At 41.2% G+C, this 23,766-nt stretch overlaps 1 protein-coding gene across 1 annotated transcript; it reads left to right on the top strand.

Moving 5' to 3' along the window:
- Positions 1-12,640: 12,640 nt before the first annotated feature.
- Positions 12,641-16,625, top strand: ZIC1 (Zic family member 1). Its single transcript, XM_074298384.1, has 3 exons — positions 12,641-13,647; positions 15,073-15,236; positions 15,999-16,625. Exons 1-3 carry the CDS (start codon positions 12,669-12,671, stop codon positions 16,194-16,196), a joined length of 1,341 nt encoding a protein of 446 aa, XP_074154485.1. The 5' UTR covers positions 12,641-12,668; the 3' UTR covers positions 16,197-16,625.
- The last annotated feature ends 7,141 nt before the right edge of the window (positions 16,626-23,766 follow it).

Here is a 23,766-nt window from a genome sequence, read left to right as displayed (position 1 = left end):
GGGAGGAGAGAAAAGATAGGGGAAAATGTATATATGGTGAGCTGTTCTCAAATTGAACGAGGACGATTATTGCATGATTCCCGCTCAGTCAAAAAATATTTTTGTTTTTAAAAATATCCAAATCATTGAATGCATTTCTAATGTGCAGGCAGATTCTTATTAAGTTCCTTCAAATAACTTATTGTTCACTTTTTCTCAGGACATTCTCTGCACGATGCAATTCAGCACAGGGATTAACTCTTAGAAGAATTTCCCTTGGCTTTAACAAGCCCAAAACATTCCACTGTCAGGGCCCCCAAGAGCTTAGCAAATCTATCTCTACTACCAATCGATGTCCCAGTTGAGTTTTTAAAATATGGAAAGCTATTGGACAGCTAAGTGCTTCTTCATTATAGTTCCTCATTAAACAAAACCTTTATAATGAGTGCCTTATCATATTAATTTTAAGAGTAAATGTTATGGTCTGTTCTCCCCTTTGCTCCCTCACTCCCACCATCACTTTCTTCAACTTCCTCATCAGCAACAAATATGAATCTGAAAGAGCTTGATTTTTTTTTTTTCAGATCGATTCTAAGATGTTGGAGAATATTTCTTAAAGAAATGAACCATCCATCTTTGGCTCTGTATGAAGTTTCCAGGGATCAGCAAGTACTTTAAAAAGTCTCTTCATTTATAAGTTTATATTTAATGATTTATTTCTAAGGTTGTATTCCTGGATGAAAATGTGAGGAATTTCTAAATTCCTATTAAATTACTAAACAGAATATGCCCTTGAAGTCAAATGTTTTTCTAATCTTTCAATACTGAGTTTAATATACTTCTTAGCCTAGCGAAAGTCCTACCTTAAAAGGGGTGGGGTGGGTTCAAAATGGATGGGCAATTAAAATGTGTTTGAAATTAGGGTCCTAGACCTGTGAAACACATTGCTTAGTGGTTTTGTCATAAAGTAAGGGCATCTTCTACTTTAGTTTTGGTTTACTGAGTCATTTAATTGTTCAATATGTCTGCCAGTGCATATACAATATGAATGTATTATATGTATATATGTAAATGTACATGTTTGTGCATATATATACAATGTACATGTGCAAGGTATATTCAAATACACACACACACACACACACACACACACACATATATATATATATATTCAATGTGCAAATGTGTTTAATTTTGAGGGAACCCCTGGGAGACTTTTGTAACCACAGAGTCAATGAATAGAAACATCACTATATAAAAGGGGTCCTCTCTGTCAAGGTTTAAATGTGCATGCACTATAATTGTACACCTTGGAAAACTTTGAACATCAGCTCACCTGAGTATGTGAGTAGCAAGAAAGGTCCACTTATTTGTCCTAGTTAAAAATGACTGAAAAGAAGAAAAAGTGATTCAATATAGCTCATGTCCTGAAACATTCTTAGAATGCTTTAAAACTGGGATACATCTTTGGCTGTTTCTTCTTGGGTGACCAGTAGCCATCCAGTGGATTTTTCAAATTTTCCTAATCTTGGCAGAAAAGTTGGAATACCATATTATGAATTGGAATCCATCATGGAAAACTCAGAAAATAGTTATCAGAAATCTGTCAGATTTAAATAGAAGAAATACTGCTGCTCCCAATATTTTTGACCCTTCAGATTTATTCAAACATTGACGGGGGGGAAAAAAAAAACCTCTTTTGAACAGTGATTTTTGAGCAGGAATGTCCTATTGTATCTATGCAGTTAGACAAGAGTGTGGATGGATTACCTCTTAACTAAACGTAAAAAGCCTTTTGCTAATCTCTGGAGCTAGAGATAAGGGATAGAGTGCAGAATGAATTCAGATTCTATCTTAGGAGCTGGGCAACAGAAGTGGGTATTTAAGTAACTTCTTCTGTTAAGTTATTACAGAAACTGTCAGGGTAAAAGAAAAATGGGTAAAAATTAACTCTATGGTAATAATCAAGTAGGTAGATGGCCTTTATCTCCCCTTTCCAATAACACAGCCAAATAGTTGTAGCAAAAACATGAGCATAACTAAGCAAAAAAGCAACTCTTTGTCTACAAAATAGAACAGTACATTTTCCTATTTGATTCCAAGAGGAATCTAAGGAAATTAGCTCTGGAGAGGCCTTTGCAGGGTCTACATTATAGTGGTGTATATTGGTGTTTGAATGCATGCATAATTTTTACACAGGCTGGGCCAATTTAAACCCCAAATAAGCCGAATTTCTTTTAAATAAATAAATCCTCAGGAATCTTGTGGAATGCAAGACTTTAGAAGTCAGTACAATATACTAAATGTTAAATTCTCACTCCTCTCTGTCTCTTTGTCTTTGATTCTCTATCTATGTCTCTCTGTATATGTCAGTTTCCCTTTGTGTCTCTGGTCTCTTGTCTATTTGTCTGTCTCTCTCTCTCTTGGATAGGGCAAACAGTACTACCTCTCAGGAAATTGTTTCAAATGGAGTTAAAGTGTATATAATATACACTGATGCGACTTTTTACTTTTTCTAATCTCTTTAGTTTAAAATTGCTCCCCTATACTGTACTGTCCAAATGAATGAATTTATGCATGCAGTGTACCTGGAACTTTTTAGCATTCTGGGAATATAGAATTCAGAGCTGGAAAGAACCTAAATTGCAAACAACATGTTTCACTATATGAATCTAATATTTATATTTTAGAATATTTACATGTAGAAATAAAAAAAGTTATTTATATGTTTGAAATTTTGCTATATTTAAAATGCTTTCTAATTTTCTTAGGGCTCAGGAGCAAACCCCAGAAACCACAAGTCATTTCTGGCTGCATCAAGCTATGTATAATCAAGCTATGTATTTGCTTCTTTTATTAGAGAGCCATCTAGATTCATAGAATAACTGTTAATTATGGAACAGGCTATTAAATACAAAGTACAATTTCCTTCCTGGTTATTGAAATAAAGATTTCTCATTTCTCTTTAAAATTAAGTATCTTCTCCAATTGAGAAGGACATAAGATTTTTGTTCAGAAGTCAAAAGTCTATGAAAGAATATTAATACTACTAAGTAGGCAAATGCATTGTGGAACCTCAGAACTAAATGAAGAACGAAAAAAGAGAAAATATTCTTTCTCTACTCTGCAAAAGACAGGGCTGTTAATGATCATTAAAAGAATATATATAGCAGGAAAAACTTCTAGTAGAATTTCATTCACTAAGATGTCTTGTTTATGAAAATTACATGAGAATATTATAGGAGAATAAGAAATACGTTTTAAGATTGTCCAAGAAAGGAAATGGAGTTCACTCAACTTCAACATAACTGTCCTTAACTAAAGAAACATACAAAACAATGTTTTCTTTTTCTCTTTAAATCATTAAATACGAGGAAAGGACAGTGAGTATCTCACTCCAGGGATTTTCCATTTGTCCTGAAAGAATATTCTGTAGGCACATTAGAGTAGCTGTGGAAATCATAAGGAACTGGTGGTGTAGCTCATATTTTAGAAACTACGGTGCCTTGAAGCAAAAACTCAATCGCAGCTTATTTTTTTTAATGGAATATCGAATTAAAGTCTTCAGGATTAAGGTTTTCCTGCCTGAGCAGATGTCAGTGACTAACTACTTAGACAAGGCATGGTAGAAACTTGGTCTTCACCACATTGTGGAAGGCTGGTATCCCTAGTAAAGATGAGACATATCATGTCTACCCCATCAACAAGATCAAAGTCTTCTTCTTTAATAGGATCCAATACATGTCAAACCTCATTCCAATCAAATCGTCCGTAAATGAATTCAAGATGAATATGTCATAGAATAATGTGACAGTGGCATCGCAGAAGGTCAGGGGTGGTTGTTCCAACGAGAGAGTCGTCAAATATTAATTCTAGAGCTCCGGAACGAGTCATCTTTGAACAGGATTTACCGGGCTTTGGTGGGGTGGGATGGCCCTGATTTGTGTTTATGCAAGTAAATGAAATATAAAACTCAAAAAAAAAAAAAATGGAATAGCCTAAGAATTGAACAAACCTCAATCGATCGTGCGTTCCTATCCCTCCCGCACAGAAATCCCCCAAACCAAAATTTTAAAAAAATAAATAAAAAAGCAAGCAACTTCATCGAACACTCACGAGATACTTAATTGGGGGGAGAAACTTACTTGATTCTTTGAGGGCGTTTCTGTAAAGTCGTAATCTTTTCCTCATTACCAAGGAAGTCTTGTATCTCATTTTCTGACTTTGACCCTGTTTGGGGAGAAAGGGGTGGGGGGAGGGGAGGAAGTAACCAGTAAAAAAAAAAAAAAGAGTGAGTGTGCTGGGAAAGTCTTCCCCCAGCCTTTGTCTGGAAGACTCCTGAAGAAGCCTAGACAAGTGGGAGTGAAGGATGATACTTAGGGTGGACGGCGTCTGCTTCCTTCTTGGCCATTTCCAAGCATGAAGGCCAAGATGGAGACTGAACAGAACTGCCCACTTTTATAGCGTAATGAAGTTTCTGTGCGTGATTTCGGCAGGGGTGGTGGGATGCTCGCGGGGGTGATGGTAATAGTAACAAGAAAGGCAAATTATTATTCAAAGTGCTCAGAAATTTGCACTATGACTCCTCATTGAGCTGTTTTTACGCTCATTTTCTAGTAGTTTACCCAAATGAAACTTCTAGAATTTGAAATTATGCTTTGAAGTTCCCACTTTAAAAAACAAAAACAGAAACAAAAATAAAAACACTATGTTAATTATATGGTTTTCATAAAATTCCACCAAGACAACCTACACACCGTGGTCTAGGTAGTTAGGAGACTGAGAAAACAGAGTCGGAGCAAATGTTCAAGCTGAGTAGAAACTTGCTTGGCTCGCTGTGATCTAATAAGGTGTTCTTATGGATTCTATGCAAGTACATTTGTGTATATGTGTTTACACACTTGCATGGACGCAGACTCCTTACTGCCATTTGGGACAATGGTTTCCTTCCTCCCACCCCAATTTAAAAATACAAGTTTGCCTCAATCAAATTGTCTGATTAGAAGCATGGAATTATTTGGCACTAGCACTTAACTCACTTTCTACTTGGCTATTAGAAACACAAAATAAATAAAGTGTAATATAAATTCATTAGATCCCAATTGAGGACTGCCCCACCCTCCTCTTCATCACCTATGCTTAGGCCCTGAGTTCTGGAAAGTAGCGATAGAGAAGTCTAGTTAGTCAAGTCCTACTCTTCCTTTCCCAGAAGGAGAAGAGGACGGCAAAAGAATTGCAGATCTCTTCCCTAATGCAAATTGAATGAATCACTCTGGACTCCCTCTAGACAAACACTACAATCCTTTAAATGGAGGCCGTTTGCCTGCTCCGACATTTCAGCAGGCAGAACAAACCCTGGTTTAACTTGTTGAACCTGAGGCTAAAGGAGATTCTGGCTCAAAGACCCTCCAATTTCCTATATTCAGGGAATCCCCAGCCTCCCCTCTTGGCCATTTCCAATCCTTTTGAGGCCTTCCATTTTCCCTTTGGCATCGACTATCTTGAGAATGACAGAGAAAAATGCAGGAAGGCCAGATTTATCTTCTTTGAAGTGATTTGGAACATTTTTTCCTTTTTTTTTCTAAAAGAAACATAATTTTCAAAGTTATTTGTTATGATAAATACAAATAACAATCATAGTAATATTAATAATAAACAGAGACTTTGAGATATATTTTGTATAGAAGAAGGCCATGCTGAGAGACCTTTACCCCAAAAGGGATCGAGTAAAATTTATTTTATATCACATATCTGCTGATGGGCAGATGCTAAATACAGTATAGGTTAACGAAGGCCAGGATGACTTCCAGTGCAGACCAAAGTGCTTAGATACCACCTTTTATCATTAGACACTCACAGCAACAATGCAAGCAAATATTATTTGAAACCTGATTCTCCAACAATAATCTCTTTTCTAACAGCAATACATTAGGACACATGCTACTGCTAAGTGACTAGGCATCTGGGAGAAACTTTCAGTTGCTTTTGAGAAACAGATTTTCCCCTTCAAACCAGGGAGCCAATCCAAGCTCTCAGAAGCAGAGAAACTTGTGGCTATTTCCCCTGAGGCCTTTCCTTCCTGGCCTCTCCCTTGCCCCACTGCCTCATATCTAAATGCTGGGGTATTAAGTGAGTCTTTGGGGGACCAACTGAAGGGTCAGTAGGCAGCACCAGATGCTTGTTTGGTGAAGTTATGTTTCTGCCCTAGTTGGAGAAAAAGAAGCCACTGACTCAACCCTAAATCTGATCCTGATCCTGAAGCCACCTGCAAAAATTGGGGTGGCAAAAAGAGAGGACTTGATATCCTGAGGAATTTTATTTTATTTTTTTTTTCCTTTAACCCTTAAGTCAAGAAAATGAAGCCATTGATCCAGACTGAATGATCAGATGGGAAAGGAATGGAGAGTGGAGGAAAGTGGAGCTCAAAGTAAGGAAACCCTTGTCTTTGGGGCCGTTTCTCAAGTTAGCCAGGCAAGACACACAAACACATTTACACACCCCATCACCGAACTGTGCTGTGTGCACGTGGTTGGACCTAGGTCAGAGGTCAAACTCTAGGCTACTTCCAAAACCGGCCACTTCAAAGGTTTTTCGCCTTCAACGCTTCTCCAAATTGATTAACTACATTTGCAACAATCACTCAAGAAAATGAGTGCCTATCTCCTCCAAACTAACCCTGGCTGGCCCCGCCGCCAGTGCCCCAAATCTAAGACTTCTCTAAGACGAATCGCCTTTTTTGGGACAGAATGGGCACAGGTCTCAAGCTTTAGTGTCTTTACACTTTCTTCCTTTCCTATACTCCCCTCCTTCCCACCTCCCAAACGCAAGTTATTCCCAGGGACAATGGGGAGGAAAACAGGAATCAGAGAAGACATTTGTAACCACCATTGCCTTCACGCTCTTTTCCCTCCAACAACTATGGGTTAAGGAGGTGGTGGTGATAATGGTGGGGAGTGTATTTAACAAAAGAAAAAAGAAAAAGAAAAAAAAAGAATGCTACTCTTTCTTTCCTGTAAATGCCCCTCTCGTTTACTCCAGTCCCTGGGGCTGAATATCTATCCCCTCCCCCATTCCACAATCCCTCCCCGGGTGGGCTCTGCCCAGTAGCCGGCTGGCTGGCCCCGGAATTGGAAGGAAAGCGCCGGCCGCTAGCCAGCAGAGATGCGCTGGCTAGCTCCGGACAACGCCAACCTTTTCCCCTCCAAAGGCCGGGATTTAACCCTTCTTTAGTCTACGCGAAAACAAGGTTTGTGGCTTACAAAAAGTCTCAGCGTCTGGGAGAGTCTTTAGTAAGCACTTGGGGAACTGAGAGGTTGAGGGAAATGACCCCGTTCTGGAAGCGAAGCCAGAGTTCCTAGGGGACAAGTTTTTCGCCGACTACGGACTAATGCAGCCCAGGGGCACGGCTTAATGCTCTGCACTGCAAAAGGCGTTTGTTTGTTAGTGGCTGACTTTTACACTACTCTGACCTTACACACACACACACACACACACACACACACACACACACACACACACACACACACACACACACATTATCCCCCAACCTTCCCTTCTGTTCGGCCCGGATTTCAATTCAACTGGGTCCAGAGGAACTCCCAGGACGCTAGGATAGGAATCCCTCTCACCCTTTTCAAAACCTTTCCTTTCTGTTCGTGGCAACTTGGAGACTCCCTAACAAAGCCACTACTTCGCTCTCTCAGTAGCTTCACTTGTCTCCTTCCCATCGCCTGTTCGGCTACCTCAACAATCGCTCTAGGGCAGAGGAAGTTAGCTGCGGCAGCCGAGGGCTTCCCGGAAGGGAAGGGAAGAGCCTATTACTTGGCCCTCAAAAAAAGAAAGGCGAGAGTGTTCCTAACAGCCTGTTTCAGCACGAGTAAAAGCTACACTTGGCCCCGAAGCCAGGAAGTCTCCAGCTTGACCCAGGAGCCAAGATTTGTCTTGGGGAGAGCAGTCAGAAGCCTGGGGAGCCCTGCTTCCTTGCTCAGGATAAAAACGGAGGATAAAAACGGAGAATACCCCGCACTCGGATCCGAGTTGGGCTGGCGAAGCTTATTGCCTTTGACCTGGGACTAAATAATTGTAGTCTCTTTCCCCTCGCCCTTACCCTCATCTCTTCCAAATCACAACAGAGATGGGGACAGAGGGGAAAAAAAAAATCTTTCGTAGCTTCCTCTGGGGGTCTCACACCCTTTATCCCAGATCTTTTAGAATGGAAGGCTGATTCCACCCCACCCCCAACACCCCCTCCTCCCAATAACTCTCACATCCTCATCCCCATCCTAAACAGGTTCCTTTCCCTTTCCTCACTCTGGATCCCCAAATCAATTTAACATGTGGGGAGGGGAGGGTGTGGAAAAATTTTCTTGGTTTCTATAAGAACCAAATTTTCCCTCCCATCCTTTTACCCCTCCGCCCCCTGGGGAGGAGAGAGAGAATTAAACCAGAAAGTTGCCCATTTCAAGAAGTACCAATCTGCCTTTCTCTTTTCTCAAAGTGTGTTCGATTCCTTACCCCTAGTTATGCAAAAAGAAAAAAAAAAAAGAAAAAAAGAAAAGAAAAGAAAAAAAAAAGTGGGGGGGAGGGGGCAATGCCACGGTACCTTTCCCCCCTCTGGGAAGGGTGTGCCGAAGCCATACCCTAAGGATGCAAAGTTGGTTTTACCCGGGTGGGGGATGATTGGGTGCCAGTCCCCTTCTTCCCGCCTGCTTCCCTGTAGCATGCACTTACCCCACTCCACCTGTTGAAGAGAATCCCTCATTTCTGTACATCACTTCGAGGTGGACGATGGGGAAAAAGAACCCCGCTAACCACGTCTTTTGTGGTTCCAGCGAGGCGGTCATCCTTCATTTCTTCTTTTCGGGCTTTCTGGAAGCAGTTAGGGAATGTATGATGGAGCAGAAATGAGCCGTCAGGATGATATTTTAATGGCTTATATGTCACGTTGGTGCATGTGGCTTTGAACTGGAGCCGCTCTCGTTTCCTGCAGAGAGCGCCGCAAATCCCACTTGATAACTTCTACAACCCACAACTTTTTTCCCCCCACATTCACTCTTACCCTGTATATTTTGACGCGCTGGCTAAAAATACCCTCTTGTTAACCTCGCCATTAGGTTTTTACAATGACTGGCCAGGATGAGGTTCTCTCCTCTCTCTCTCTCTCTTTTTTTTTAAAGATTTTTTTTTTCCTATCCCTCTCCCACCTCCCCCTACCATCTCCATCCCACCCCACCCCTCCTTTAAAGGCAAGGACATTTGGATTCGATTTTTGTCCTAGCTATTTCCTGAAGCATTTCTCTAGAGAAAGGGCACAGCTCAAAGGGACATTTCTTTCTGAAGTCTTTATATATCTGGGGTGGAATGTTTTCAAACTTGCATTTGAAACAGGGAAAAAAAATCCCCTACATGGTTCCTATATATGTATGTATATAGACATGTATGCCTATATTCATATACAGATATTCACCACAAAATCTTACAGAGCCACCCCTCCTTCCCTCCCCTCTCTTCTTACCACCATGCCCTATTTCGGTCAATGGGTGTGTGTTTCTCTCTGAAAGTGACAATGGGTTGCAGTGATGTAGACTTGTTGCTGTAGACATTACATTTGATTTCTGGAGCTGCTATTTCAGCCTCACCACATGGGTCAACTTGCCATCAGGTAATCTCAGACGATATTAAGCCGTCCTGTCTACAAAAGCCTTGAGCTGAACCATAGGTCCTTTGGGAAACCTTAAGGAGGACTTCCTAAATAACATCTTGCCAAGCCAAACCTCTAACATCGCATTGGGGGGGGGGGGAAGAAAAAAAAACAATAAAAGAAAATACAAATCGGACATTGGCAGAGGCTTACCCTTGATTTCGCAGTCTTTAGAGGCAGGCGTGCAAATCACACATATTTTCATTTTCTTCTTTGTACCTGCAAGGGAGGCTTTCCTAACAGGCTCCCTTTCAAAGGATGAGTTAAAGTTTCTTTGTTTCGAAATGCGAGTTTAGGGCTCAGATTCCGCTGCAAAAGAGCCAAATGAAGTGCGACACAAAGGCTAAATGGAAGGATTCCGACTCTTGGCTATTGGTGTTTTCGTTACTAGAAAATAATTAGACCTAATGAATATGCAGACGACTTTGTAAATAAACTATGTTATATTTAAGAAAAATATATAGGAAGATATGTTGAGAAGAATGCGGTCTTATTTTAATGCTTAGTATTTTTCGAATGTACAAATGTTTCTGAGTTTAATTGACTGAGTCACAAAGATTTTTCTGCTTTTAAGTACCATACTTATACCTTTCAACAATCATTTTAATATATAGTCAATGGCTCTTTGTAGCAAGAACAAAAAGAAACTATCCGCAGTTTTTCAATAGACTTTGAGCTGGGGAAAGACAGGTTAATCGAGGGCTGTATCTAGAAAACAACCAAGTGTTGTATGTTTGCACTGAATCCAAATGTCTGCATTTTCCTAACTAAATCAAAGGGAGTGTTATTTCTTTTTCTGCTCACTCATCTGAAGGTAAGTAAATTTTCTCTGGCGATCAAAAGCCTGCTCAGCAACAAAGACACCGCCTGCTTTTTCCACCGTCCTGGTGTGGCGAGTTGAGGAATTTCAATAACTGTGACAAGGGTGACTGATTTGTGAACTAGAAAAGGTTTGAATGTCAGAAAATTTACATTGGTCCTATCTATCGAGGATTTTAAATACAAAAAAAAAAAAAGTATTCGGAGATCATTGGAAAGCTTTATGCAGCCTAAAGGAACAATGAAGCTTTGGAAAATTTACAGTTTTACCTGAATGAATGAGACCCAGCTTCAAAAGGGTTTGGGGGTGGGAGTGGCAATGGAGAGAGATAGAAAAAAAAAAAAGAAAAAGAAAAAGAGAGAAAACAAAACAAGAATAGAAAAGTGAAAAGAAAAATAACCACAACCTTAAAAAAACACCATAAAAACCCTAGAAAGTTAAGACCTTTCACCCACCTGCGTTCTGATGGGCACAAGATGCGTGATTTATTTCAGAAAACTGATGGAATGAGCCAGTCAGTTAGTTACCCCCGAGAAATCACGTCTCTTGTAAAGAGAAAGTGAAGTGAACATGTGCTCTTGAGATCTTAAATTATAAACAAGGAGGGGGACAAGGCAAGGGGGGAAAAAAAAAAAACTTCAAAAGGAGCAAATAACAAAAGGCTCTTTAGCTAGTCTTAAAGAAAAAAGAGAAAGGAAGGAAGAAAAGAAAGTTGCTGAATCTGGGCATTCTGGAAGTGCCTTAGCAATGTTTACCATCATGTTCCCCATCATCACATCATCATCATCATTACCCTGATCATGAAATAATCATCAAGGAGCAGGTTTCTAGAAAAGAAAAAAAAGAGTGTGTGAGAGAGAAGAGGGCAAGAAAGAAAGGGATCTGTGGAAAGATTTCTTTTCTTTTCTTTTTCTTTTTCTTTTTCTTTTTTTTTTTTTTCCGTGAGAAGAGGGGAAAAAAATTTGGCTAAAAAAAAAAGTTGCTACTCCTGGAAGCCCTGTTTGTCAAAAGGGGATGTCAAGCTCTTTACAATACCTGGGATTGATGAGCCGGGTGGGCCAATCAGAGGAGAGCTGGAGCTTTGCGCGCCCTTAGTTGGAGAGGCAGCAGGGGAAGGGGGGAGCTCAGCGGGGCCAATCCGGGCCCACGTTGCTCCGCACGTGACTCCTCCCCCTTCTCCCATTCATCAAGGGGGGGACGGTGTCGTCTTTTCAATTCATTTATCTGCAGGAATGATTGCCGCTATCAGTCTCGCGCTCACCGCCCGGCTGAGGAGGTGAAAGTTTCTCCCCAGGAAGATAAACCGCAAAAGACAATATTGTGCATGATTTGCGCCTTTTTTTCCAAAAAGCAAAAAAAAAAAAGAGCGAGAGAGAGACAGAGAGAGACAGAGAGAGAAAGAGAGTCGGGGTGAGAGAGAGAGAGAGAGAGAGAGAGAGAGAGAGAGAGAGAGAGAGAGAGAGAGAGAGAGAGAGAGAGAGAGAGAGAGAGAGAGAGAGAGAGTGGTGGGAAGCTCAGGAGAGAGAAATATCTCTTCCACTTACATTCCTATATGCAAAAAATACGGGAGCAAGTTTTTTGGGGGGCTGCTGAGCTCCATGCTTTTTTGCAGGCAGCCTTGACTTGGGCCTCCCGCGCCGGAGACTAACCCGAAAGAAAGTCTAACTCAGCGGCGGCGGCTGCGGCGGCGGCGGAGGCGGAGGCGGAGGAGGAGGAGGAAGAGGAGGAGGAGGAGGAGGAGGAGGAGGAAGCAGCAGCCTGGGCTGAGGCTTCGGGGGCTTCTTTTGGGGGGCGGGGTGGGGCAGGGTGCCGATTTTTTTTCTGGTTCGTTTTCATTTTTATTTATTCTTTTCATTTTTTTGTATTTTTCCGTGCCTTTTCTTGACGGTGGCCGCGGCAAGTTGACATCCGTCTCCTGCTCTGCCCTATTCTGTTCTGCTCTATTTTCGTGGCTATTTTTTTGGTGGGGGGGGTGGGGGGGTCGGAGGGTGGGGAAGGAGATTTTTGGTTTTTTCTCAAGTTCGGGGTGGTGATTGCTGGTTGACTTTCCGAGGTGTTGCCCCCCCCTCCTTCTCCTATTCCTCCTCCTCTTTTTTTTTTTTTTTTTTTTTCCCTTACGAGGTGAGGGTGGGGGGGGGCGGGGGAGGCTGGGGCTGGCCGAAGGCGAAGATGCTTCTGGACGCCGGACCCCAGTATCCCGCCATCGGGGTGACTACCTTCGGAACGTCTCGCCACCACTCCGCGGGCGATGTGACGGACAGAGAGGTGGGCTTGGGCATCAACCCCTTCGCCGACGGCATGGGAGCCTTTAAAATTAACCCCAGCACCCACGAACTGGCCTCGGCCGGCCAGACCGCCTTCACCTCGCAGGCTCCCGGCTACGCGGCCGCAGCCGCCCTGGGCCACCATCACCACCCGACCCATGTCAGTTCGTACTCGAGTGCCGCTTTCAACTCGACCCGGGACTTTCTGTTCCGCAACCGGGGTTTCGGCGAGGCGGCGGCCAGCGCGCAGCACAGCCTCTTCGCCTCAGCCGCTGCGGGCGGCTTTGCCGGGCCCCACGGGCACACCGACGCCGCGGGCCACCTTCTTTTCCCGGGGCTTCACGAGCAGGCGGCCGGCCACGCTTCGCCCAATGTAGTGAACGGACAGATGCGCCTGGGCTTCTCCGGGGACATGTACGGGCGGCCTGATCAGTACGGCCAGGTCACCAGCCCGCGCTCGGAGCACTACGCTTCCACCCAGCTCCACGGCTACGGGCACATGAACATGAACATGGCTGCCCACCACGGGGCGGGGGCCTTTTTTCGCTACATGCGGCAACCCATCAAACAGGAACTCATCTGTAAGTGGATTGAGCCCGAGCAGTTGTCCAACCCCAAAAAGTCCTGCAACAAAACTTTCAGCACCATGCACGAGTTGGTAACTCATGTCACGGTGGAGCACGTTGGCGGCCCGGAGCAGTCCAATCACATCTGCTTCTGGGAAGAGTGTCCGAGAGAGGGGAAACCTTTCAAAGCCAAATACAAACTTGTAAACCACATCCGAGTCCACACGGGGGAAAAGCCCTTCCCCTGCCCCTTTCCTGGCTGTGGGAAAGTGTTTGCCCGATCAGAGAATTTAAAGATTCACAAAAGAACTCACACAGGTACAGTAACACAAACCCCAAGAACGGAATATCCCCGTTTGGTCTAGATGTTTGGGAGGGCCGTGCGGGGAGCAAGGCTCCGGCCAAGATCCTGGCACGCAGGCACCGAAGGCTGTGGGGTGTGTGTGTGTGTGTGTGTGTGTGTGTGTGTGTACGCGCAGGGTGGGGGTGAGGGGTAGGAAAGAAGTTACTAAGAGACTAGCAAAGATATTTTTTAAAGGAGGGAACGGGGAAATCGAAAATACAATTAAAAACGAGCAGCTAGTGTGTGTTCGATGCCCTTCTCTCTTAGTCTGAATGCATTTGAAAAAGCTTCCTTAAAGAGAAAATACAATTTAAAAAAATAGTTTCTGAGATTCCCTCCTCAAAAAAAAAAAAAAAAAAAAAAAACAAACAAACAAACAAACAAACAAAAACCCCATAAAACAAAACCGTTTCTCTTTTCAGAGGAGGGATTTGCCAAAGGAGGCTAATGAAACTGAGGAGGGTAAAGGCTGGTGAAACAGTGAGGCAAGGAAGAAAGAAAAAGCAGAGAGATTTGAGATCTTTGAGAAATATCTATAGCTCCATACGTATTTTAAAAGACCGTTTTCTCTCGGATCCCTTTTAAAACTGGGTTCGGAGTTCAGTTAAAACCATGAATGAATGTCTATTTTATAAAACGGTGTGGGAGAGATGTTAATGGGCCCTGAATCGAACATGCCTGTCGTTTCTAATAACCCATGGGCCAGTGGCTAAGAGAATAGTTACACACTCTTAAAATCGCTGATCAGTTCTAGGGCAGGTGTTGCTGGGCCGTCCTTTTTCCTTCAGGCTGTACTTAAGAGTGTGGGATTTAGGTTATTGGGTTATCCTTCACTCCAACCGCGGCAGAGATCGACTCTGTCAACTTTGCACCCAAAGTCTCTAAGTGAAGCAATCGCAGAAACATTTCCTGATATTGCGTTATAAAATATGTGTTCTGGGCGCGTGGAAGGGTGGGAGGTGGGGGGGGAGGGGAAAAGACAGTAAGGGGAGGGGGAGTAAAACATCACGAGAACCAGCCATAAAAGCGGAAAATTAGATAATAGGGCCCTTAGAGAAACCTAGAACACCTTCTGTATTTCCCAGAACCTAAAGAGGCAGCCGGAGGGTTCCAGTCTGGAACCGGGAGCTTAAAAAAAGAAAGAAAGCAATTAAAGAAACCCTACAAAAGAAATACTTTTCTATAAAAGGGTCACAGAGGAACTGAGATTAAATAAAGGAAGAAAACAGACGCAAAAGTAAGACAGCAAAAAGATAATAATGGTAATAACCCAGACGAAGCTCAGAAAAACCAATGTTAAGTTGCAAAATTATTTTTGATATTTTCTCTTTATTTTGTAAATTATTTAATAAATCAGGTACAGTCTTTCTAATCGATCCTTTCCCCTCCCCCCATACTAGGTGAAAAACCATTTAAGTGTGAATTCGAAGGCTGTGACAGGCGATTTGCAAATAGCAGCGACCGCAAAAAGCACATGCATGTGCATACTTCTGATAAACCTTATCTCTGCAAAATGTGTGATAAGTCCTACACCCATCCGAGCTCACTCAGAAAACACATGAAGGTAATAGCTGCACTCTCGTAGTCCCGGGATCGCTTCGACTCTCTTCTCCCTCCAGGTTATCTTTTGTCAATATGGACGAGTCCCAGCTCTTCCATTTAACTAGAGAAGACGGAAACGCCAAACAATTGTTACTTTTAGAGGTCTGGGCGTTGTGCATGGGAAAGTGAAGGGCAAAATGGGCCGGTGTATGGTTATTATTATTATTATTTTTTAATTCTAGAAAAAACTTTTTGTTTTTGTTTCTTTTCTCGGAGAGGGTGGTGGTGAAGTAGATAGAGATTTCTTAAAGACCTGTCTAGATTTTCTATATTTGAGTTGGAAACCTTTTGCCGCTAAGATAGTTGCACTCCCTGGGCTCATTCTAAGTTGACTGTTTTCCTGGAGTGTTCATTCAATGGCCAAGCTCCGAGGCTAAGGGAGGAAGCCGAGAGGTTTTCTTTTCAAACCAAACCCCTCAGGTCCTGTTTCTTTTGTTCGTCCCCGGACCGTATTTACCTAGTCCTATCCAGTCAGCTAATGGGCCAAATCCTATGTAATACCCTCGGCGGAACTAGAAGCCTGCTTGCAGGATCTCCGTTCTATCTGAGCTTGGGCTAGACTCTTTCTTACTCTTTACTGCCTAGGAGATCTGGGGTTCCAACTTACAGAAAAGGAAACGAGGGAGAATACGAAGGTGGGGGGAGGGAACAGTGTGATAAGAAACAATGATGAGGCCATTTATTATTTTTTTATATCCTTAAAAACAATGCTTTATTTCCGTAGGTCCACGAATCCTCTTCCCAGGGATCGCAGCCTTCTCCTGCCGCCAGTTCAGGTTACGAATCTTCTACCCCACCCACCATCGTGTCTCCTTCCACTGAAAACCAGACTACGAGCTCTCTTTCTCCATCCTCTTCAGCAGTCCATCACACGTCTGGTCACAGCACGCTCTCGTCAAATTTTAACGAATGGTACGTTTAAAAACAAAACCGAAAAAAAAATACAAAAACAAAACCCTATTTAAAAGACTCCACAAAAATTAAGGAACACTGCGAATCAAAACAACCATACACATAAGCCCCCATAATCTTAAATTTTAAAAGCTGCCAGTAGACCCAGGAGTGCATAACATGAAGAATCAAACATTTTTTTTTTTTAATTAATTGTGTTTCTGGGCAATGGCTTGGTAGCTAAGGGGTAGGAGAAAGCAGGAGAGTTGTCTGACCAAATGTCAACTCTGTAGGGCTGATGATTCCAGGTTTGAATTTGATGGGGCTTTTAGGACATCGGCCTTTTTTCTTCTGTAAATACAGAATTATTAGCATAAAATGTACTGTTTGATTTTGTAAATAGTTATATCACAGTTGAAGAGGGAGGGGGGAATCTGTGGAATTGTGGTCTTTGCATTTATGTGGGGGAGGGGGGAGGGGGAGGGGTGGCCAGGGTATGAAGGGGGAGGGGGGGGTGGGGAGGCAGAAATTCAACTATTTGTACTGAATGGCAAGAATGTTCTAGTAAATGTGTACCACAATGTGAATTTCTTTGTATGATTACAGTCTAAACGTCAACCTAACAGAATATTATTGATATTAATGTGCTTTTTTTGTATAAAGTGCAAACATTTCGTCCCAAAGTCCAGTCTAAGTAGTGCAGTAAAATGTTGTTACAGTCCTGTCAAGAATTCGTATAGTACAAGCCTGGATCTCTCTGCGTGTCAAACTGTTACATTTGTTTATGTAAAGTGATATTAAAAAAAAAAAAGATATAAACTATATCTGTCCATTGCTTTTGGCAAATACAACAACATAATGTATATACTTCCTAATTTCCATATTTATCCGCATGTAAAGGGCCGGTTATACATGTTACAGATATTCAATATTTATGGATAGAAGAACTCGTATGTAAAATTTAGTTTACAGAACTGTTTGGTAACATTTCGTACCTTATTAAAGATTCTTAAATCTCATTAACCGTGGTAGGACTTTCTTGTGCTCCCAAACCAACCTGCTGCAACTTTAGCTCTCTTTAGTATCGGCCGCGAAAACTCAGTTTTGTTTGTTTGTTTTTTCTTTCTTTTCTTTTCTTTTCTTTTTTCTTTCTTTTCTTTCTTTCTTTTTTTTTTTTTTCTTTTTTCTTAAACCGCTCTCCCTTCTGTCACTAGGAAGGCAGCGACGGTGCTCTCTATATAAATGTCATCCAGGAAAGAGTCCCTGCTGGCACGAGGATAGTGTGTAATTAGTATTTATATCAAAATTTATGAAACAAATTTTCGGCCGCAGTATAATTTAAATGACCTTTGCAGACATAGAATAACAACCATAAAAATAGCAGAAATAGATTGCATATGCTACATAAATATTAATGTGGGTGAATTGTGGAAGCCGAGAAGCTTTTCCATACTATCCCCACTGCAAATGAACTCTCAGGCTAGCGTCACACTGCCCCCAAATTAAATTAATTCGGGTAAAACATATCAGGAGATTTACAATATCATATTTTAAGTTGCTGTTTTTAAATGAAAACATTTATGGCCATAACTAATTTGCATGATGTAGATTCATGGTTTTCCATGGGCCCTTCTTTGTGCAGAAGTGAATGTCCATAAAGACATTTTCCTTCGATCCCTTAAAACGTGATGTTAATTTAAATTAATTACGTCCTATGATATGTTATTATTACTATAATTTTGCCAGTGTTATTAGGTTCCTCCAAAAAATAAATCTAGGGGAGAAGAATTATTTTATGTAATTTGATTATCTTTCTATCTCTTTTATTTATTTCTCATTTACTTAAGAAATTCGTTCCATTGGCTGGCGTTGATACAGTAAATTTGTAAATGAGGAGACAATATAAAAAATCTAAATTACTTGTGCTTAATGACTGTGGCAGAACGCCTTTTCTCTAAATCAGATTGTCTCTCTCGCAGTTAAGTTTGATAGATTTGCTATACTGCTTCCACTAACTTAGCTACGCTTGTTGGAACTGTTGGGCTTTGTTCCTTGTTGTAGCTTGCATGATCGCCCCATTAAGCAGACAACATATCAACAGACAACACAAATCATGAGCTTGGCTAAAGCTGCGAGTGCGTGTGATATGTGTGTCATAGAGTGACGTGCAGAAACTGACCTTCCAGTAAACCAAGATGACACTTTAACAGCTTCTTTAAAGAAATATTATGTGTATAGCAAGTCACTAGGCAGGCATATTAACTGTGAGAAAGCAAGCAAAACTCCCCCAAAGTCTGCCACCCCTGAAGATGGTGCCCAGTTCCTCTAAGGAGAAGGCAACTCTTTGCAAAATGTTGCTTGATTATTAAACATAACACCCCCATACACACATACACAGTCCTGTGATTTGCTACTTTTTCATATTTTATATTCACATTGATCACTTGGGAAGTACAAAAATCTTATTTGAATGGACAGAGATGCTAGTATATACTTAGTGGCTCAGTTGAAACTATGACATTAATGAAGTTTACTTTTACTTTATCAAAAATGTTATTCTGATTATAAGCTTAATATTCCCTTTAAATGAAAAGAGCGCCACCTTGCTGGGTTTGGAGAGATGTAAAGGAGTTCGAACGGTGGGGACCCAACAATAAAATTTTGCAAGTTGAAGAAATTCATGCCACCAAAAGCCTCCCTCAAATGGCTGTGGGGGGTTTGAAATTGATTACCATTCTAATACCTGAAGGGACTCCAGACGGTTTGCCTAACAATTAATAATTGTATAAATAAGAATAAAAGTAGGTGAGGGATGTAGGAAAGATAACACCTCAATCAACATCCTCTACCCAACCCCCAGGGATAAGAACTGTCTGAGGATGTATAATACAAAAGATAGATAATATTGTAACTTGGTTAATGCTTGGTTTTAAAGGACTTTTTTTTTTTTCAGAGTATGTCCTTAAGGATTATTCTGTTAAAGATTTCTGAAGGAAGGTCGTTTCTCCATTATGGAAAATCACCAGTTTATTCTTTGTTGTGTTTCTATTATCTATTTTTTTTTTTAATGGAGATTGGGAGGTGGGGGAAAGTCCAGTACCGCTACTACCACATAGATCAAATTAGGAAATTGGAAATTTTATTGGAGGAAGAAAAAAAGGTAAATGATGTCTACTTACTAATTTCAATATTAGCTCTTGTTCTGCAGAAATGAATAGCAATTTTAAATATTTGAGGTTAAGCGGGGGTGGGGGGTGGGAGAAGGGGACGATAGGAATCTACATTTTCCTATTGAATGTCTAACATAATCCAAGCAGAGAAAAGAAACTTTTGAAGCAGATATAACATATACGAAAACTCCATTGCATCGTAGTTGTCAATATTAATGATCTAGGTCACCTAAAATGGTATTTCAAAGTTAAATGCTGTCTATTATTTTGCTCCTACCTTTAATGTCTGTTTCTTGAGAAATATTTTTCATACTTTGCTTCATGGGCTATTAGGTTTTGAAATACATGAATGTTAGCAGCAAAATATGATGCTCGACTCTATTTCGCAGAAGCTGGAGAGTCTGTCTGTAAATGGTTTGTGTCCTGTGTAGTTGTGGGTTGTGATTTAGGCGGAAGGCTCTGTATACTAGCACACGTTTGCTGCTGTCCTTTTATGCATTAGTCCATTAGAAACCCTAACAGGTTATTTTAAAAGTTATATTCTGTCCGTGGAAAATATGAAGTGGATGCAGGCCGCCTGAGGAAATGAAGGACGGAGAGTCCTCCCTCATAAGTTTAGGTTCATAGAGGAGTCACATAAGTGCACACACCTATGTCATGTTGGGTGGCACTTAATAATTTTCAAAAAAAAAATTCTGTCCCCTTTGTTTTCTTCTTCAAAAGCCACCCCCAGCTGTTTTAAGCGTTTGCAGCTGATCATTTTCATTTTTTTAAAGTCAAGCATTCAGGTTAACCTTTAAGAAGCAAACCACTTCCAAAAGAAAGATGTAACCTTTCAATCGGCCCTGTCTGTTTATCATTTTTTTTTTTTTTAAGCTGACAATAAAAATAGCACTAACCTTCTATACTGGGCCTGGCATTTAGATTTTTTTTTAAATTTTTTTTTTTTTTTTTTTTATTGGTGAAGTTTCTTGTAACTTTTAAAGGGTTGGCCCGCTGAATCTACCCCTAGAAGCCCTCATCTTACTGGACCATATTCTTCACTTTACCCACACTGTCACCCCTTCCCAATCTTCAAAAATAGTATTTCACAATCTCCCATACAGTTGCAGGGAGAGATAAAAATTATTTTTTTGGTGGCCAAAAGAAATGAATGGTGGCTAATATTCCTAGTTTGTCTTGAGAATAGTCGCTATTTAAGATGAGCTGATAAGTAATTTTATCAATGTGATCAGCGGCAGCGGGGCACCGAGGCCTGACTAGTTGCCAGTGATGATGAAGCCTGTTGGGAGTACCTGGCTTTCACCCCTCTCTCCGGCACCCTCAAGCCTCCTCCCTTGTGCATGGGCCAGCTTGGCTAGGTGTATTTTCAGAGTTTAAGCTTCTAAATTAAAAATGTTATTCATTTTCTCTAAGTGTAAAGCATACCCCTAATTTCTGTTATCTCCCCTTTTCCGCCCCTCTCCGTTTGGAACTCAAAGCGTAACTTAACACTGGCATTCCATAGACTATGCTTATACGCTGTATTTAGGAAGATTGGAGGTCCTCTGAACGACTTGAAGCAGAATGCTTTTAGAATACTATGAAAATATGAAAAAAAAGTCATCAGACAAAATGCCAAATTTTCTTAGCTGTATTATTTAGAACCAAGAGCCACTTCTCCAACAGCATACAGTTTACGCTTGGCCCGGGCTCTTTTAATTTCAACTACAGCCATCATCTCTAGCATTTGCAAATGATCCTAGTGAAGCTACCAAAGTTTTCATAGATCAATTCAGCAAATTTATTTTAAAGCTAATTATTAATCTACAAAAGGAATAAGAAACGAGTCCAAATGTATGTATATATAAAAACGTATATAATCCAGGCAAAGTTCTCCCTTAACTCTGCAAGGCTTGCTCGGTTCAGCCTCACTTATCGAATAACAAGAAATACGATGAGGCAAACCAGGAACTATTTTTACCGTGCAAGCTGGATTCTGTCATCAATCTGTAATATTTACTTCGGCTTCAGAATGTTAGTGTATAATAACACGAAGTTTCCAGATGACGCGGGTATCGGAGACAGGATTTTTCAAGAATAATAAATCAAATTAACTATCTTTTAGATATATTTTATGGAAATATGCTGTCTGGTCATGGAGAAACCAATGACTTATGTCTGTTTACATGTCTAGGTGAACATACATGGCATCTAGCTGCAGACGATAGTTGGGTATACATATTAAATGCACGTATTTAGGGGAAAATAAGCACAGACACTGGACGAACTATTGCGTGTGTTATATTTTCTATCACATTTACACCTAAAGCACACACTAATATCTGCTCATCTGTTGATACATACATATATATCATGATCTGAGATTAGATATTTTTAAAATCCCCGATTCCTGTCCTCACAAAGCTTTAGATTTAGCAAAACAATTTTTGCATGTTTCTCCTGTGAACATTTCCATTAAGGTTAAAGGAGAGAGAGGAACCCCTAGGAAAAAAAAATGAAAGCCAAACCCCAATTTTCTTCCTGCCTAACTGACAATATGTTGCCTCTCCTCTTGCGAAGAGCAAAGAGAGGAGGAAGCTGAAGATGGACAATGGGGACGATATGCTGTCCAAAATGATTCCTAGAAAACATGTAGAGAGACCATGTTTCGAGAAAAAAAAATTCTGTTTGCTTGCTGCATCAGCTTGCCAGGGTTTCTGAAAGGGTTCCCAATGCCACACATGAAACAGGCTGCTCTCTTTTTAAGTACACACACTGCTTAGCTTTGACTGAGGAGACAGCGCGCATGCGCCCTCCCCGAGCTCGGGCACTGGCTCCACGTGCTGTTGAATATTTATGATTCTTTCCCACCTCCTCACTGTCTGGAGAAGGTAACCACACAGAGGCTAAATCATGTGAAAGCTGCTGGCTTGGCTCCCAAAATAGTTTGGTGGGGAATATGCACGTGTTTGTTTTCAGACAGCGCTGGTTTAAGTAAGATCACAATAGCCGGCAGAGTGGGCTCTGAAATCTTGAGGCCCCGGAAACAGACAATGTGCAAAAGCAGAATCAAATCGGGTGGCGGTTTTGGGGGGGGGCGGGGGGAAGTGTACAGCAGAGGTTCTGCTAAGTGGCGTCTGACTGCAGCAGTTGGGCTGGAAAATAGCTCGACTCTCCAGCAACTAGATTAGAATTCGGTTTTTTTACTAAAGGACATGAGATGGGGGTGGGGAGTGGGCAAGTTAACGTTGATGACTTTCTCCTCATTTCTACTTTCTCTCCAAAGGAAGACATTTTTGTTATGGTGACATTAATAACAACAAGAAGCTACATAATATTGTTGCATTGCTTACACTCTGACTTCTAGCCAGCTCTCTTAGACTCCCTCGATACAGGGGACCTTAAGTCAGACTCCGTGAATTTAAAATTTATTATCCATCCTCCCGTTTATCTATCTATCTATCTATCTATCTATCTATCTATCTATCTGTCTGTCTGTCTGTCTGTCTGTCTGTCTGTCTATCTATCTATCTATCTATCTATCTATCTATCTGTCTGTCTGTCTGTCTGTCTATCTCTTTCACAATATAAATATATATTGGATAACTATTTAACTATTTATTTCCTTCGTACTTTCTATGTTTTTTATTTTATGTACTCAAAAACATTATTCTGAGAAGGATGCATAGGCTTCCCAGACTGACCAAGGAATACATGACACGTAAAAGGTTAAGAACCTTTGTCCTAGAAGGCCCTCTAGGCTTTACCAGCATTTGCAGACTTAACTCGTGCCTGTGGGAGGAATGGTATAGTTTTCAACTAGTCTTTCACTTTCTTTCTATGTAACCGTTAAATGCAGTCTATATGTCTATCAGGTCCTGCCTCTGGTCTGTCTTTGTCTCTTTCTGTCCCTTTCTCTTTTCCTGGCTTTTCCCTCTTTTAGTCTCATTCTGTCTCAATCTTTCTCTTCTGTCTTATTGGTTCCTTGCCCTCCTTCTCTTCGCCCCCCCCCCCATCCCTTTTGTGGATTTGGAGGGAATTGTAAACCATGTTTAATTTAACGGATGCTTTAGGATTTTCACTCGATCCTTCCCAAGTAATAATTGTCAGATCACATATCTGCTAGTTGAATTCTTTCTGTTAAGCCAAAACGTGCTTTCTGTAGTGTTATGTGAGGAAACTTCACTGGCAGAGGGACTGCAAGAGTCCAAGAGTCTGGTGGGAAGAGATGGGGGTTAATTTCCTAGATTACTGATTTTCTTCTACTTGTGAATTTAATTGTATTCTACACGGTACATGATATTTTATGGCTAATACTGAAATTCCAAGAGCTAATAACTGTAATCTCAAAGTCGTTGGAATCCCTCTATTTGTTTTTCCAAAATTTTAAAACAAAGGACAGAAGCTTTCCTCTATCAATATGGACCACTAACAAAATTACATCTTTAT

This window comes from Sminthopsis crassicaudata, chromosome 3, assembly GCF_048593235.1.
Source record: "Sminthopsis crassicaudata isolate SCR6 chromosome 3, ASM4859323v1, whole genome shotgun sequence".
Lineage (NCBI taxonomy): Eukaryota > Metazoa > Chordata > Mammalia > Dasyuromorphia > Dasyuridae > Sminthopsis > Sminthopsis crassicaudata.
The sequence above is the reverse complement of the archived record's forward strand: the minus strand, read 5'-3'. Positions and strand labels throughout refer to the sequence as shown.

What these genes read in the sequence shown, in the direction of transcription:
- ZIC1 (XM_074298384.1), top strand. Translation starts at nt 12,669, where the DNA reads ATGCTTCTGGACGCCGGACCCCAGTATCCCGCCATCGGGGTGACTACC. An exon ending in TCACAAAAGAACTCACACAG is followed by an intron (nt 13,648 to 15,072) that starts GTACAGTAACAC and finishes CCCCCATACTAG; the next exon opens with GTGAAAAACCATTTAAGTGT. An exon ending in CACTCAGAAAACACATGAAG is followed by an intron (nt 15,237 to 15,998) that starts GTAATAGCTGCA and finishes TTATTTCCGTAG; the next exon opens with GTCCACGAATCCTCTTCCCA.